Source organism: Anabas testudineus, chromosome 15, assembly GCF_900324465.2.
Source record: "Anabas testudineus chromosome 15, fAnaTes1.2, whole genome shotgun sequence".
Lineage (NCBI taxonomy): Eukaryota > Metazoa > Chordata > Actinopteri > Anabantiformes > Anabantidae > Anabas > Anabas testudineus.
Window position 1 is genome coordinate 7094291 of NC_046624.1, and position 18456 is coordinate 7112746.

General features: G+C 39.7%; 1 protein-coding gene across 3 annotated transcripts in view; it reads left to right on the forward strand.

Moving 5' to 3' along the window:
- Positions 1-18456, forward strand: part of macrod2 (mono-ADP ribosylhydrolase 2) — a 361160-nt gene that overhangs the window by 91851 nt on the left and 250853 nt on the right. For all 3 annotated transcript variants that reach the window (XM_026353614.1, XM_026353615.1, XM_026353616.1), the window contains exon 4: positions 12302-12331. In XM_026353614.1, the coding sequence (XP_026209399.1) occupies positions 12302-12331 (30 nt within the window). The remainder of the gene's footprint in view (positions 1-12301; positions 12332-18456) is intronic.

Consider the following 18456-nt stretch of genomic DNA (forward strand, 5'->3'; position numbering starts at 1 on the left):
TTTTTTCATTTCACCCTAGCTGTTTTTAAGTTGGCTTTGCCTGGCTGTGAAATAACACTGCTTTTTTTATCATACAGTGTCAAAACGAGAGTGGTGTGTTAAATTGGATAACAAAATTATGTGTTCCAAGGTTTTTTTAACCTTGTAAGTTGGACGTTCTATTTTATTTTCTACCTCAGTTGGTTTCTCTCCTTCCATTTTTGGCCTATCCGTCTGAATTACAAACAAATCCTGCACACTTGACGGCTTCTATGTTATCACTTTGATTTTATGCACAGTGCTTTTACAGCATGACTGGTGCTTTCATTTAATTTTTTCCTTTATCCTTTTTTTTTTTTTCTAGAAGAAGTCAATCAACCCAGACAAGTATGTTGTTTGCCTCTACCCTCTCATTCAACCCATAGAGCACCTCCATATGCAGCAAGCGTCTGTTGCAATTGCACTTCTTTAGTGTTAACAGTGCAAACTTAGCAGTTTGTTTGGGTTTAAGCATATATTATACTGGGGCACTGTTTTGTGGGTTTTGGACCAGATTCAGATTTTTCTTAATTTCCTACCTGCCCAAGACTTTAGTTAAACCAGTCAGGTTGGGATTTATATTATTTTACATCTGAATCGAAATTCAGGAGTTGAACCTACTGGTTCTCTGACCTTTTAGTGAGCAGAGATATTCTCCCTGTGCCTCTGTGGGTTTCCTCAATGTTGGGGCCGTGATAGGCTATTATATTAGCGGGGATTGACTTCAACCCCCCTGTGACTCTCAAGGATAGGCAGCTATATCTAAGGGATGGATGAATCTGCGTTTTCAGGAAATGTTCCAGTCAAGGGTATTAAAATTAACTGTTAATGCTGAGTTATTCATGCTGATTTCTCAATGCATAGTGTGGCACTCCATCTATCACACTAAGTGCAAGGAAAAGGAATTATAAAGAGTAGTGAGTTACATAAATCTTTGAAGGGTGCCTCCATCTGGTGTTTCTTCTCTTTTAACATTTAACAGTTAGCTTCACAGTTGCTCTCAGTATGTGTTCTTTAGCACAGGTAAAAACCACATAAATGGAGATCTCCATAGATGACAGTCCTCACAATATAACTGGTGTGCTAACATGATTTAGTGTTTGAATGGTGTTTTGGAGCTGCCAAAATGAAGCTCTCAGTTTACTGCCCCACCTCCTACTGTAGAGACTCTAACACAGGAACACTAAAGCTGACGGTCGTGTGTAAAACTGGTCTGCTTCGTCTAGTACCCTAGGGTTTGTTTCCTGGTATTACCTTCTGTCTTTGGCTGCTCTAATAGTGAATGTGAAAAGTTGAATTAGGGCTATTTAAGAAGGACACTGACAAGATTCCTGTCATCTGTCTATTCCCTTTCACTTAAACCGTCCTGGTGGAAAAGCCAGCAGCTCTCACGGGGTTTTATAAATGAGCAGGGGAACCCTAACTTTGCACTAATGCTTGCTAATTCATTTTGCACACAATAGTTAATGTAAATCCTTTTCATCAGTACATCAGTGGGAGAAAATCCTGTGTAAATCTTGACTTAAACCCAACATTATGAGAAATGCAGTGGGTTTCTGTGTTCGGGTTCAGCAATGAAATAAAGCGCTTGGAGGCAAGCCAATTAACAGCTGCAATTAAGCAACACTGCAGAGTTCAGCAGGAGGACGGCAATATCATTTAGAGAGATATAGGCATTGTCAATCTATTCTACAAGCCAAGTGTCCCCAGGATAACTATTTCATTCTCTCAGCCTGCAACACATCTGTCAATTATTTAGTTTGATGCAGGTGATGATGTGTCTCATTGTCTTGTGTGAATGTTTCTGATAAAACAAACAACAAACAAGCCTTATCTTCTATCGTGAAATGTGAAAATGTGATATGTGTATAAGAGTTATAACAGGTTTACCTGCTTTATCTAGTGAAAATGATGTGTAATTTGCCACTTCCTTGTTATGGCTGGTTTTTTAAACACAGGTGATTGAAGACTAAGTATGTACAATAGCTCATTTCAGTTTTAGTCACTTAGTGTTATTCTGTGGCTGAATATTCTCTGATGAGTTAAAGAGCTTCTATTAAGCCAAACTGTGTCCCATGTTTAAATATCATTAAAAGATCATCAAGGGATGAGTCCAGAATAGATAATGAAGAAGAAACACACGCAAGCCAGGCAGCGTGTTTTTTAGAACAGTGCAGGTACTGTAAACATGATTTGAGACGAATTTGAGCCTTTGAATAAAATTAGCAGACAAACAAACTATAAGACCTGGAAGCACAGTGCTGAAGTCTGAATAGAAAAACAGGATTGAGAATATTAAACTTTTTTTTTCCCCCATCATCTAGCCAATTCAATGTTTTATTCAAGCTCAGATTTATTTGGTGACACTGCTAAGAGGAAAACATTGTGCCTGTCTGATTGTAGAATTCTCAGGGTGTCATCACTGTGTATTACTTTTTCATAGTTTTTAAATCTCCTCGAACAAGCAGGTTGTCTTTTTGTTTTGTTTATAATAAAAGCCTGCAGATTCCAGTGAGCAGGAAATTATCCATTGGGATTCTGTGCGAATGTATTTGTGGGGGGAAAAAAGCGAATGCTTCTTTGAAGATTCACACAAGTGAACATTGTGTGATCCACATGTGATACCAAAGGCGCAAGCTCAAAACAATATTACACAGTTATTGTTGCAGACTATGACATTTCTGTATCGAAATGAATTCCACTGTTGTTCAAAAGAAAGGAGAGGTATTTATGTATACGAAAACTATATTTTGCTGTGAATAAGCAACACTAACACGATCTTATAAGGATATAAAAGAGCATGATATTAGTACACAGTTAGCCGAGTGTGTTGTTTTGTGAGCTTTAATGATTATAGAGCAGGAAAGTAATAACCCCAGCAGCCTCAGGATTTGAAAGCTTCTTACAGTACTACTACAGTATTTCTGTTAGTTTTCTAGCCTAAAAATGGGGTTTGTGATTTGGGACAGTTGTGAGAAGTTGGCACAATAGAAGGCACCGCCTTTGAGGTGCAAAACAGTTTTATTTCCATTACAAAGTATGGGAAGTAAATAACCGTCTCAAAGTAAACACTTCTCATTATGATCAAACCCAAACAACTGTCACCAATAATGTTAATGCAGCTATGACTATTTATGAGATGATCTTTCATTTAAGAAGGACTTGCCAATCTTTGTAATATCTGTAATAGTGTACATCAGTAGACTGAATGGTTATCAATGGACTAATGTTTTGTTACTCTTGATTTAAGACACGTTTCTTCAAGTTGTGTGTATTTTGCCAAAAGCTGTGTCTGATATTTTTACGGTTGCTTCAAGATGTAAGATCTTAATATATCCAGACCTCTAACATATTAAAACTCTGTATCTGTAATTTAATCTGCTTTAGTTTTTTCTCATTGTACATTACTGACTACTGTACCTCCTCTCATTGCACCTTTAACTGTGATATGTTCCTCCGAAAGAAGTGTACATACAAGAAGTAGCAATCTTCACTATTTTGAGGAGACGTCTTCTTTAATTAACAGACAACCCACTGTAGTCTTCATGCACAATAAGCAGAAAAGAAGATGGCTTGTTGAAAATGCTTTTTCTCCACGGTAACATAAATAACATCTCATCTGGTCTTAAGTTTGAGTTGCTCCAACCTGATTGCTTTTGGTGCTCCAGGGAGATGAGTCTCTGTGACAAACGGAGTACTTCTGGAGCCAGTCCTCATTTCACACATCACCTCTACACTTACACTGCTGTGATCAAATAGACGCTGGTGGGAATGGATTCTCTTAAGTGCTGGTTAAGTGCATTTTGTTAAGGAAGTAAGAGAAGTTAAAATACATTTAGTGTTAAAAAAGACAATGCACTCATTCTTAATGCAATGTTCTGCACTTAAGCTATATGGACTCTAATTGTGAGTGTATATCTACCTTGGCTTGGCTATCAAGGGCAAGATCCTCATTTCCAAGGGGCTTATTCTATGAACAGAAGCAGTGATATATAAAAAGGAAGTGGATACAGAAACTACACTTCAGTAGCTGAGGATCTCCAATTTAATGCTGTCCTGGTTCTCCGTCTGGAGAAATCCCAGCCATGTTATTTTGGATATAGTGAGGGAAACTTTCTGGCTGCCTGTCGGGTACCTAGCTGAGGGTAGTGGACTGTGAAGACACTGAAGAGCCATGCAGGCCTCTACCGTACCAACAGGACTGATCACTAGTAAGGAGGAAGCTGCATTAACATTAGGGTGATAAATCCATAAATGTGACTGGATAAATCCATAATATGCAGCTGCCATCCCAAACCCTGAGCTCTGCACTGATACTGGGCCTGTCAAGTTTGCAGATAACCTACTTCACCTCAGTCAGAAAATAACAGTTGACGAGTATCAGTTAAAATATTTTGCTTTGTCATATGAAATGTTATGTTAAATGTTAAAACTACATTTTGTCACGTACACAAAGTTCAAGGTTGCTCTCCTGGCTTCATTTTGTGATTGTGTTGTTAGTATACTTTAGGCTCACATAAGACCTCTAAGCAATGATGTCCACGGACATGTCTGACATGAAATAAGTGAAAATATGCTACTCTAAACATGCACATGCACCATATTAGGTTTAATTTGTGTGCTCTAGTTTGAGTATTTATGAAGATGTTTGTGGAACTTTGCCATCTCTGCTGTAGACATGGTTTAATGTTATGTTTTAGGCTGAGATTTTCTTGCAAGGCTCTCCACAGCGCTTCCTTATTAATATTGTGCAACCTAGTTTCACCATTTGCAAAAGTTCAACTATTGTTGTGTTGCAAAATGTGGCTCAATTATAACGAAGCAAATTAATAATCAAATGTATTGTTTTTTTTTTTTAAGATTGTCTTCACAAACTGCACATATGCTCCTGCTGTTGTGACAACCACAATGCATTTGCGATTAAAATACTGGGAATGGATCGAAACAACTTCATCTAATGAACCCTGCTCTCTGTGCCGCCCCACTGCATTGTGCCTTTAGAGCCCTTGCAGCTTTTCTCTCCCTCATGTTAACAAGCTTTGTCTGTAGTGTTGAAAACAATTTTTAAGTAACACTTTAGTCGTTAGTAAAAGTTGTTTTTTTGTAACTTTGGTGGCATTGACTTTCCCTTAGTGTCAACTTCAGAAGAAATACAAATTTATGCTTTGCAGAGCCCACCTACAGCTTTTTTTTTTCTTGTAATATCTCCATGCTCCTTCCTTACAATTAAGGGTTGAGCAGATGCAGGTAGATGTATATTTATGAGGGGGATGTGCATTTCAGGGAGAAGCAATGTTGTGAAAGGTGACCTTGTTAGATAAAAGGAGGGCTTGGAAGCCAAATGATGAAAGAGAATGGGATCATCCTGGTCTCATTAATGTGGATTTGAAGGTCAGGTAATTATAACAATAGATGTGTGGGTTGGCTTTGGCATCTGGTATTGTTGCTTTGTTATGAAGGTGACAAGCCTGCAGAGGAAAGGGATTAATCACTGTGACACCAGCCTGTTGTCACATTGATTCATTCAGACATCATAACACTACTCCTGTAGTTTCTGAAAGAAGCTGCAAAAACATAATTTCAGCCCTCAACAGTATATAACAAGTACTGTTAAAAATGTGAATGGGTTTAAGAAGCACCCTTTAGTCTCTTGATATTGTAATGGGTTTTTCAAAGTGAAATCCAGCCAAAATAGAATTCACATCATTCTTACTGCTTTGATTTTGAACAGTCAAGTGACTTCCACAGTCTGACACTGGCACCAAGTCAACAAATCCACCTGTGTGTAACACAGAAACCATTGTATGTAATGTAAAAGTAAAAGTAACTGAGGAATTTCACAGTCAACAGCTGCTTCTATTGTTCAATTTTGTTGAACCCATGTGAATTGTAGCCTCAGTTTCCCGTTCTTCGCTGTAAGGATTGGCATCCCATGTGGTCTACTGCAGCTGTAGCACGTCTGCTTCAAGGGTCAGTGTGTTGTGCATTCAAAGATACGGAGTGGTTATTTGAGTTACTGTTACCTTTCTATCAACTGTTTGAGGTCCCTTAAATCACCTTTCTTCCCCATTGTGATGATCGGTTTAATGGTATACCATGGTAGAAAAGTTGACACTTACCTTATCATATACATTTCTTTATTTATCCTATATTGAAGAATTCACATTACCCTAATGCTGTGGTCAACTTTTGCATTCTCAGCAGACTTGGCATTGCTCACCAGACACACATATGCAGCAACAGAGGAAATAAAAGAAGCTAGGCTGATCTCTAGCTAGCAAAAAAGAAATTGAAATCAGAAGTGCAGGATTGCTTTGGACATCCCAAAAACTTCTTCGAGGACAGATATCCAATTTGCAAAAAGCATGGACGCATAGTGGCTACAAAAGAAGCAAATGTGTCAAACTTCTTTGCCCAAAGTATGTGTCTCATTTCTAAGTTTAATCACCAATGAATTAACATGCAAATGTTTAATATTGATCCTAAAATGTGCTCTTGAAATGGTTTCCCACATTCTGACTGAATTAAGTAATGGTGTGTGAGTGTTTTAAGAGGCAGTGAACATCCAACAGCTCAACCTGCACACACTCTTGTTGTTAATGCTAAATACAGTAGTTAATTAGTTTGACAACTTCCCATTTTCCTGTTTCTTTTTGTTTATAAAAGACTTTATGACATTCATGCTTTCACAGGTTAATACATACTGTAGTCGGTGTTCACTGCACGTTGTTCTTTCCTGTTACCATTGGAAATCGAAACTTCAGTCATCTCAGTGAAATGTAGTTAACATTTCAGTAAACACTTTGACATGTTGATATTTCCGGCTGTGATTGTTAAGATATTAATTTGTTCATATTACCCACTCTTGTGTGCAACACTTAGTTACTTAATTCAGCCACAGTTGCATCATTTTGATTCCTTTGCATTTTGCTCCACATGAAGCAGGAGGCAGGCTCTAGGCATTTTTATTTTTTGCATCTGAATGTGCTGCTGGGATCGTATCACCTCTACTGCAAGTTTGTCTGGCTCAGTCAGGCTCCTCAGGGACCACTAGAAGCTATAAAGAACAAAAATGCCAACCAGTATTGTCAGGAGAGGCAGCATGTGTGGTGTAGCATGCATTTTTAATGTGCCACAAATAAGAAATACCTCCGTTGCCTCTCTACTCTCATCCCACAACTGGTGGCTCGTTTAAGTTTTATTTCTATTTGCGTGGATTTCAGCAGCTACTAAAAGGAGAAAAAAGTACTACCATCATTAAAGGTTAGAATTGCCTCGATTTAACACTGAGCTCCACTGACATGAGATGGGTTGCTCTAGATATCGAATACCAGCCTGAGTATTTCCAGTGGTGTGCTAGTGCATATGTGCATGTACTGCACATGCTTGTGTGTGTGTGTGTGCGCGTGTGAGTGTGTTGTCCATGTGCGTGTCCAGGCAGTAGCGGTGCTTGTTAGGAAGGCTGGTGAAGTGGAAAAGTGTCTGTGTGTAGACCAGCACATTATTCCACTCAGAAAGAATTTGCTCAAGTCCCTCACCCCTCTGACTCTTTGAAAATTGACATTCAGAGCTGACATGTTAGACATCAGAACACTATGAAGAGGAGCATCTAATTACTATCTAAGTGTCAACCCAGCCTGAAAATGATTGGCTTTTTGTTTCTCTGAAAATTTTTCTTCATCATTTCAGACCTTCCATTTCTAGTTTGTTGTGTATCCATCCTTCCTGGTCGCGGGGGCAGCATCCTAAGCACAGATGCCCAGACTTCTCTCTAGCTGTGAATATGAGTTCTGATGAAATAAAAAATTTACTTCTGTGAGAAAGAGCAGCTCTATTGACTTAGTTTGTCCATTTATTTTGGACATTTTATGTCTGTATAAAGGCATATTTGCTAAAATTAGAATTCCCCCTTGTGAACGGGTAAGACATCTGCCGTAATGGTCCTTACATTTACCACAGAACACAGCACTGATTCCTATCACAGTTAATTTGACTAAGGTATATTTACTGAAAATCCTGTAAGATTTGCAGACACAGATAGGCTGCTGGCATTACATTGCAGAGGCTGCTTGCTTTGAAAAATTACACCAAGACTTTTTTTGACTCAGTAACCTATCTATTTGCAGCAGAGCAGGCAACCTGAACCGTAAAACTTTTTTTTATTAGTTTCTGTACCCCACCTTTTATCCCAGAGTCACAGTAGAGTACACTATTAACCTCTGAGCTTATTGAGAAATGTGTGAGAGGCTGTTAAGGATAAGGTGTGTGTGTATTTGATGGAGCATATTTAAAGGGTTCAGTTTAGGTGACAGGGACTAGAGGGTTGACAGTGGATCTGTTTACTGCCTTGAGGTTTTGTGGTTATGCACTAGCACTTCCCATTTAACTGCATGATCTAGGGCTCTGCTGACGACACCAAACACGCAACCCAGATCCATGCCTCACTGCCCATTGAACACACAGAACACACACACTGAAAGGCACACGAGCCACTTTTATGTATGCTCTGCAAATATATGGACAACTGAGACAAGAGAGTGGTTTCGCCATTCCTTTTCACTGCGTTCGTCTGTGCTGGCTTCGTGATGCAGTGGCTGTCGCAGTCTCTGGCTAGGGTTCTGTTATCAATATTTGCATGCAGTCAAAATACATCTGTGGCCCCCACTGCACTGTCACTGGCTGAGGGATATGTGTTGTTGCTGTGAGGGTTCAAAGGGTAAAGAGGAAGTGGGTGTTTTCACAGTGACAGTGCAGACATGTGTTTGATGGACCAGCTAAATGCCGTGGACCAGCAGTTTCTAATGACCTGCCATCTCCAGGCAGTCTAGGGAGCCCTTCCACTGAGATTTATGACCCACGTTGTGGTTACCACTGGGTTGATACTCCTGACAAACCCCAAGTCAAACCCTACTCCTTCTATCCTGGCTTTCCTGTTTCTTCTCATTAACTGGGTCATTGCAAACCTTCAAGGCTTAAGTTTCTACAAGCAATATTCAGATTCCCTGAAATGTGAAACCTTGTGCAGCATTTTGTCTAATGTCTGTTTTAGTTGTAGACATGTGGTCTGATCTGTCCTTGAAGATAAATTGATTGATGGAATTCTTCAGGGGGTAAACACCAGTGGATATTAGAAAGAGGATGGCAAAGTCAAAAACCTGTTAATCATAGATTTAGAGAGACAACTCCACATGTAGATGCCAGATAAAAGTGTTCTGACAATACTAATTGTAGGCTCTCTCGCTGCTTCCCTGAAGGCAGAAATGTGTTGATCCTCCACAAAATAGCCAGACTGAGCCCAGGGCAGGCACAAACAGCAAGGAGAGCTAGTTTATAATTAATACATACACTATGAAATATGCATTATGGGATGGATGTGGCCAAATATGGATTTCTGTTTTGGTTTTCACTCAGGTTAATTGACGCACTTCTCAATCAAGTCATAGTGAATAAGGCACAAGCTCATAACCTTTAGTGCTAAAAGTGAGAGACTGTGGGCCGTAAGTTGGTTTCTCCAGCAGCTGTTTGCTATTTGTCACACGCTTGAAGATTGGTTGTCAGAGCAGCTTCCCATCCATTTTGTTGTTTTAATTTCTCCCTTGATATGTATTGCTGTGGGCTGAGCCCACCGACTCTGTAGGGTACAGATATTCAGTGTGTATAAGCAGCTGAGTGCCCTATAAGAGAACCCGGCAAAACATGTTTCATGTCATTCTGATCACTACAGGAGAGGATGCTGGGTAGAGAGCAAATGAAAAGATGAAGTAGTGTTTTTACACCCCTCCCTATTTCCATATTTATCACACCCACCACTGAGACAAGAGCATTATCAAATGCTTTTCTTCTCCCAGTAGGTGATTGTCACGATCACACAAAGTCACACGTGTTTAGAAGGCATCTGACATCTCAACCCCAACACTACCCCATTCACTAGTGCCACTACCCCTCCTCACGCACATACACACAGGAGAATTGTGTCAGACTGATTACCAACTGCATCTCCAAACTCTGATTAGGTGTGGAGTAAATGAAGCTCCCCCCTCAGGTATGCATTTCCATAATGTCAGGTAATTAAACCCCAGTGTTTTAATAGCTCAGGAATAGGAAGACTCTTCAGGAGACTAGACAATGATGATAGACTTTGCTGAAAACTAGCATACTATTAGCTTTCACTGAACTGCTACTGAAACTATTACTTTGATTGTACTGATCACAGAAGAACCACAGCGAGCTTAATCCATTTCCATCCTATGAAAAAAAAACTTCTTGGCATGTTTCTAAGCATTTACCTTAAAAATCAGAGGCTTCTTTGTTTAACGCAGCCCATAAAACATTTCACTCCATTTATTTAGGCTTTTAAAGGGTGTTGTGGAAATGATGCACATTTGAGTTGTGTGCTCGCTGTCGATAGCTGACAGATTCCAGAGCTAAACAAAGGCTGGAAGAACAGGAGCGTCTTTTTTATCACAGAACAACCTGGAGAGGTGCTATTGTAAACATGACAGTGGATTGTCAGTACATCCCTGTTTGAGTTGCTGTTTTTGTGTCTGTGTGAGGCGCTTATAGTGCGTGTGTGTACTTGTGCAAACACACACTCAGACACACACACACACACACACACACACACACACACACACAACAAAAGCCCTTTGATGAACAAATTTTGCAGTGGGAGAGCTTTCTTTGTCCCTCTGCCCACTCATATGTGTGGTGCTCAGATGAGAACAATGCAGAGCCATAATGGTGCCACAGAAAGGTGTGGAATCTGAGTGAACTCCAGAAGTCCCCCTCTACATATAATCAGGCCAGAAATAGCAGCCACAGGACTTGTGCTATGATTGGAGAGCTCTTCCTGATACCACATGTTCATTATCTGTTGCTTGTGCACCGCAACGTTTTTGAGAAGTAATGTTTTAATGGGATCATGTTCACTGCTAATGATATCCAATGCTGTACTGTAGCTGGAACTGAAGATCATTAAAGGCATGTTGCAGTGTATGAGTCTTCTAGTGCATGCTGTACGAACTGCACTTCAAACACAGAGGCTACCTACTTTCGGTAACACTCAAATTAAAAGATGTACTTTGAATTCCCTCTAGTCTTTTCCCTCTCATGTGCGATGGATGGCTCTAACTGACAGAGCAAAATGATAATAGGTTAATGTTTAATGATCCACTCTCCACGTAGATGACGATGCCTTCTGTTGAACCATGATTAATGTTGTAGATTCATATGAACAACACAGGACCAGGTCACATTGTGAGTATTTGTGAACTAAACAGTTTTAAAGATGATAAACAAAATCACAGCGAGCTGGGCTTTACACTGACTGGGCTACACATCGATACCACACTTGAGAACAAAGCCTCACTTTGTCCTCGCTGGGCCTTGTACTGAGGAGCTCCTCTCAGCTTATGTCCAGTGATTTATGTGACACCCTTCCTGTAAAGACACAACCAGACCCCACAAAGCCAGGGCGAAATGCAGATGTCAGTGTTTTACGGCACTAGATACAGCTGTCTGGACTAATTGCTTTTAATTAACAATGTTTTATTGAACATTACATTTGTCGTATTTCCAAAGACAAAATTTGCCAAAGAGCGTGTATTCAAATTATCTGCTGACTGACTCGCGTTTGTTGCCAACTTTCTATTTTAATAGTTAAAGAAAAACAGAGCCACACACAGTGATTACTTTTGTCTGTGGGAGATGTGAAAAACAAACTATTGGGTGACATTCCTGTTACTTTTGGATGACTGTGGTGTTCTTGGAAGCTACCACCAAAATGCTTAATCTTGTATTGCTAGACAGATATTGTGTGATTGCAGGTTTAACTGAGAAACTGATCTGGAGCATAACTGCATTAGTCATTTGAGTCACTATGAGGCTCGTCTTGGTGTTTCACACCAACACCGTCCTCCTCTCTTTGACATGTGATCCTTACTGCTACGTTCGCAGAAAGTAAAGTAAGAAATTAAAAAAAGTTCTTTAGCAGTTTTTAGACTTTATACTGTGAATAAAGTGGCAAGAAAAAATATTTATGTGTGCATAATTGTATGCTGTTGTGTGTGTTGTTTTTAATCTCTGACATTTTGCAGTAGTAGCTTTGTTTATTAGATGATATAAATTAAAAATTACATCTGCAGGTTTGGATGTCAAACAGATAAACTCATTAAAAATCACACTTCAACCTAAAATGTCCAAATATAACTGACTATATCCAATGATCCATATTTGCTTATTCTTTAAAGTTTACTGACTTTTTCTTTTTTTTGTCTCTTTTCAGCAAACTCCAGTCTTCTGGGAGGAGGGGGAGGTGAGTGAACACCTTTGTTTTTCATTAAATCTTCTCATTGGTTGTCCATATGGTATTAAAGCAATAACAGCTGCATTTCTCAGATTTGAAAAATGTGACACATCTATATTATCCTTTGAGTTCGTGAAAGGCTTTAGTGTCTATTTCGTTTCAAGTGTCTGTGTTAAATGTGGCTGAATGTAAGGCCAAAACATTAGAGCGTGGAGCAGGGCAACCTCGCACTAGGCCATGCTGAGAGATGGCCATTACTTTAGCAGCCTGCCGAAGAAAATTATCATCAAAGCAATGGAGGAAATCTGAGGCAGCCAAGCGTGATGTTGGAATAATGGGTAGGGAACTCCAGTAGAATGCTACCGCCCAGTGCCTCCGTTCATCTTCTCTGAAATGTGACTTTTACTGACATGATTGAAATAATCATTCTTCACCAGAAAAAGATGAGGGATTTGGGTAAAACACACTCCGTTAGGTGTGGGATGTTAAATTTTAGTCCAGAGGGGCTTTTTTGATGATACGTTGGCATGGTATGACAATGAAATAAGGTCACTGCTTCAGCCTTATCTGTTTATCCATCTGTGTTGGCTGTCACTTTGAATGTGTCTCCTGACAGCTCTCAGTAGTACAGGATGATCCTAGACACAACATTAGATATATTTGTATGTGTAATGTATATGTTCCTTTAGTACATGTAGAATTCCTAGATTAATTTAGTCTTTGCTGTGTTTGTGCACATACAGAGCTAAAAAATAAATAATAGTAACTAGTACTGGTTGAAATGTTATACAGTATATGACTTTATCTAATTTATAATAAAAAAACACATATTAGAACATAATAATACACTGACAAATAGGAAGTCATTCTGTACTGTACTTTATTTATCAGAATGTGAACACCTGGCATGGCACGAGTTACCAGTGCACAGCTGACATAAAGCAACATCGAAGCCTCAACACAGTTCCCTGCTCAGAGTGTAATGTGGCAAGAAAAAGTATGTGAACTTGCTGGCTGGATTATAAATTATATACTCTGGACAAGCATTATGCTTGACATCTCGACACTATTTCACAAGGGTTGCACCACCTGCTTTATATGAAAAATGTCGTGCAGAAGTGGCTACTGAAGTGTCAAAAGCACTAATCTACTTTGTTTGCCACCACAACAGACCTATGGTCTAACTGCACAATTAGCAGTCATACATTAGTTTTACAGCACACTACATAGAAGCCCATTTCAATAATGAATACAAAATATCTCCAAACTTTGTGGCTGCATGGGATTTAAGCGAGGAAAAGCTCACCTGCATCCAACCTGATGAATGGATGGATGAGGCTTCAGTGTTTCGGGCACAGGCTCCACAAAATCCGCCTTTTGGAGTGGCCAAGACAGTGTCCAAAACTGAGTCCAGACCTTAACCCATTAGAGATGCTGTGGAACAACGATGAAGAGAGCCACACGAGACATCGAAAGATTATAACCGATTAAGCAGTTCTGCCTGGAAGAATGGGATAAGATATCTTCTGAATGATGTGCAGGTCTGATCCAAAGCTACAGGAGGAGTCTGGTTGAGGTTGCTGCCAAGCAGCGTCTAAGGGTTCACATACTTTTTCCACTCACAATATGAAGTTTTTATGGTTCTTCTCAATAAAGACATCATATCACATCACATCATATTTGTTTATACCATTGATATAGATGAAGATCAGATCACGTTTCATGATGAATAATGCAGAAAACCACACAATTCCAAAAGGTTCAGATACTTTTACTTGCCACTGTAGGTCTCAGAGTGTGTAAAATCTTATTCAAATCGTGTGGCCTAGAGTGACCCTCATCTCGTCTGATACATGGTTGAGACGGCAAATTTTCCAGTGATTGTTTCGCAGCGATGCAGCATCTTAATCTGTATCAGTGACATGAAGAGGCCCTCAGCACACATTCATCTAAAGGACTTCTGTGACTAATATCAAAGGTTATGAACACACGTCTCACTTGTTGGACCCTGTAAAGCTGGGTGTGCTGTCCTTCTGATTGCTGTCTTTCTCTTCTGCCGTCTGCTCTGGGTATTGATTTGCCACGTACAGAGAAACACAAGAGGCAATTTTCTTTGCTATTTTGTTTTCATTATTGTTATTTTAGAAGCAAATCACCTTTTTACAGTTCTCTGAATCTTAAAACACACAGTCTTGTTGATTGATCGAGGTCCTTCAGCTGATAATAATAGGTGTTAAGGTAGCACAGATTGCTCCATTTTACTGCAGCAGCAACAAAAATTAAATCAAATTTGCAACTGTCAACACTGGGACATGTTATACATCAATTAATGTCTTACTTTGCAAGAAAACATTTCAGTTGATTGTGACCTGCAGCTGTGCTTATTAACTCCAAAGGAATTGTAATTGTAGCTGGTGTTATTTTATATTGTGATTTTTCCATTTTTTTTTTCTTCTATTCCTCATTGACTTCCAGTGATGCCTTTTCCTGCCAAACTACTGGCACAATACACAAGGTCACAACACTCTAAATTACTAAGACTTATCGTAACCATTTTGCTATCTGATTTTGATTTAGTTATAACCATAGAAATGTATATTGGATTTAGTTTTTTGCTATTTTGTTCGTTTTTGTCTTGTTTTGGTCTGCGACATTTTAGCCTCATTTTATATTTTTGACAAAATTAAGACTTTCTTATTGTTAATAATGACCAAAACAAGTCTGTGCTATGTATTTAATTGATTTTACATCTATTTGTTTTCGCTGGATATTTCTGTTATGTTGCCCATGCTAAGGAATGAGGATATGATTATAACTAGAGAGAGATAATAGTTATCTGCTAGAGAGCTGAAAATGTTATTTTTACCCCAAAACAAAGCTCTACATTGTTTGTCTTTTATCTGCACAGGACCAAGAAGGGTTTTATCTTCCACGGTCTTTATCACTCGGAGGTAGCTGCTAAACCTGCAAAACCGTTCCCTCTGTTCTCACCCTCCCTCTACCTCTATCTGTGGTTTGGCATGTGAAGACCTCCTGCCTTGGTGGCAATGAGGATCGATGTGAGGAGGAGATGTGCTCTCATACAGAGCCCTCCTTATCTCCCAGCTGTCTTCTCAGGGCTCTGCAGAGGGGCAGGATGATCCATCATGCTGGCCTCATGCACCTGAGCCATGTTTAGTTCTCCCATCAGTATGTGGAAACCGGACAAAGTCTTTAGTTTATGTAAGGAAAGTTGATTTACCACGTACACACTTTTGGAAGTTTACATCACTTTACATACCTTTCATGACTTTTGTTATTTTATATTTTTAAAGAGAGGCTTCTCCTCTTTGTGTATCTTATCAATGTTAAGTGGTCACAGCAAAGCAGACGCGACTTCAGTTTGCTTTCAAACACAACAATGTGAATAGAGTGAAAAATAAAATCCTGGCTGAGATTTGTCCTGTTCCCAAAAACACATTATTTCCCTAGCATTAGTTAAGAGGAAATGCACTGCAAAATATTTTTGTATGCCCTGATGTTCTATTAAATCTTTAGAAATCACTGATGGAAATTCTCTCTGGGTTGTATGTCTTCTGTATTATGTACACAATGGGGTTAACCAAAATAGCACTGTTATCTACGTTAGACATGCTAGTCTCACTGGAATTCCATACATACATAGAGGGAAATAACAATGATCTCTGATAATAGCATGCTAAATGAGGCCTCTGTGAATAGAGGGTAATCATGAATGGTACCAGGTTGCTCGTGTGATGTGTGTCACAGCAAGCCTGGATGCTGGCACGGTCCCAAAAGAATAGACCTAATGTAAACATTGCGTTGTCTGTCCCTGGTTCCCCACCATTTGTCTTTTTCACACGCGCACACAAGCATGCAAGCTCACGCAGAGCCATGTAATGATACCATGAAGCCTCATGTAGCCAGAGAGAGAGGGAGCTCCATTTGCCTTTGATGTCTCCATCCAGGAGGAGAATTGGCTCATTAGCATTCTAACCAGAACCATTGCCCATTTAGCACTAGGCTTTAACTAGACCACCCAAACAAATCGTTCTTCTCAGGTTGGGCCTTCATCCTCTGCTCCAGTCAAGCGGTGGGGCACATGCATGGTTGTTTTGTACATCCTGACTCAGGCTAATTTAGCCACGGGCTGCTAACGCTCACTGAATTCACCAGCCTCTGTCATTGCTTACATAACATAGGCTCTACTGCTGTGTGCCCCCAGCTCTTCTCCTTCATAGGTTTCCTAAACAGTGGTGTGAGTCATAGCAAGTACCAACACATTCTAATATATAAGATTAATTAAGCTCACTGTGATTGTGTCCGGCTGTGGTGATGCTTGTGCGGTCCTTTGGCTTCCTCTGCAACTTAAGATCTCATTGGATGTGGAGTCATAGTAACATGACAATGCAATGCCTAGTTCATCTGCAGAAAAATATTTTTTTGAATTTCTGAGCTGTGACCTTTGGGTGAAATGTGAGGACATGTGATTGTAGAGAATTTATCAGACCACTGAAATACAACATCAGCATTGCTATTTTAGCAGCAGTACCCAGTAACCGCAAACCTATTCAACTTCTTACAACCGAGTGCTTAACATGCCTAACAAAACAAAATGTATCCAGTTTTGGACATGTTTGGATAAACCTTTGTCAAGATTTCTAAGTGCTTTACCATTCTTATCTCTGTCTCCATTCGTTATTCAAAGAGATCTGTTTTCTTTTCGTGTCACCTCCAGGTGACCCATTATCCTCCGTCTGGGTCCTGCCCAAGGCTTGTTTATTGAGTAGATTACAGGGGACCAGGGCATGGGGCATGGTGCTGTGTGCAGGGGAAGGGGGAGGTCGACAGATAGGGTGGTGTTGTCTGACGGTTTGGGGTAGATGGCCTTATGTCCCTGTCGCAGGATCTCAGCCCTCCGGAAGTCCCAGAACTCCCCTTTATGATTAATCACTCAGAGATTACATATTATTCTCATAACTCAGAGTTTGCACACTATGCTTGACTGATGGTCCTCAGTTCACAGATGGTAGTAACATCCATTAGCATAACTTATGACAGAGGTAGCGTGCTTCCCCATGGAGTAGCCTAAATAATGTAAAATGATAAATTGAATGCAAAGATTTCTCAGTTAGTGCAGTACTCTAGGGATTCACTTACATTATCTCCTCATATTTAGTAGGCGGTTAGATACTCTCTGATTTAGGTCCACTTTTGGATATTTGTTTTTGGCGCTTGCATTTTAAGCACATAAATGTGAATCTGCTCCCTCTTTGGAGTTAGCCCAGCTGTTAGGTCGTATTTAAAAAGGTAAACTCATAAGATAAAGACATTTGTTGTTCCATAACTTTGTGTGATTTAAATGGGGGTGCTGTTTTGCATTAGCTTATGACAGTGACAGTCATTTAACGAATTCAAATCTTTATTCCAATTGCCTTTGTTCTTGTATACGCTGATATGTAATTTCATAATTTACACTTCCCTAGTAAAATAAGAAACAAATTGACACTACACATCAGTGGAGGCATGTTTATGCATTAAGTGCATTTAATGCTGGATAGCGTAGTAGTAACATCGCCACACTCCATGCTGGAGACTGGCGTTTGAATCCCAGCTGTGGCCTACCTCTAGTAGGAATACTTAGTACCTTGTGAGTCGCTTTGGACAAAAGTGTCTAACGGACTAAAGGGACTATACTGTAATCTCTAAACGAGGTGTTGCCTGGCTTTGTTTACTACGTAAACTAGCATACTGACTTCATCTTATGCAAGAAAGCCACAGCCACTTATTTCATTGACTAGTAGATCTGTTTATCATTTCTATCAATGAAGTTTATTCTGTGTTTTACAGGAAGAGTATGATCTATAACATCTTCACTGATGTCTCTTGTATTTTTAATGAAAGGTGGTGAAGTGACCATTCCTATACAGTATATCGAGTTATTTTAAGAGCAGTGACATCTCAGTGGCTGGCCAAAGGGAGACCTCATCATCAGACATCATATTGAAAAATGTTCATGTGAGAAGTATCCTTGTGCTGTCAGATCACTTGACCCAATTAATACAGAGATGACGTAATTTAGAGGACATTCTATTGAAATTAACAGGACAAGGTCATCGGGTGGACTGCACTTT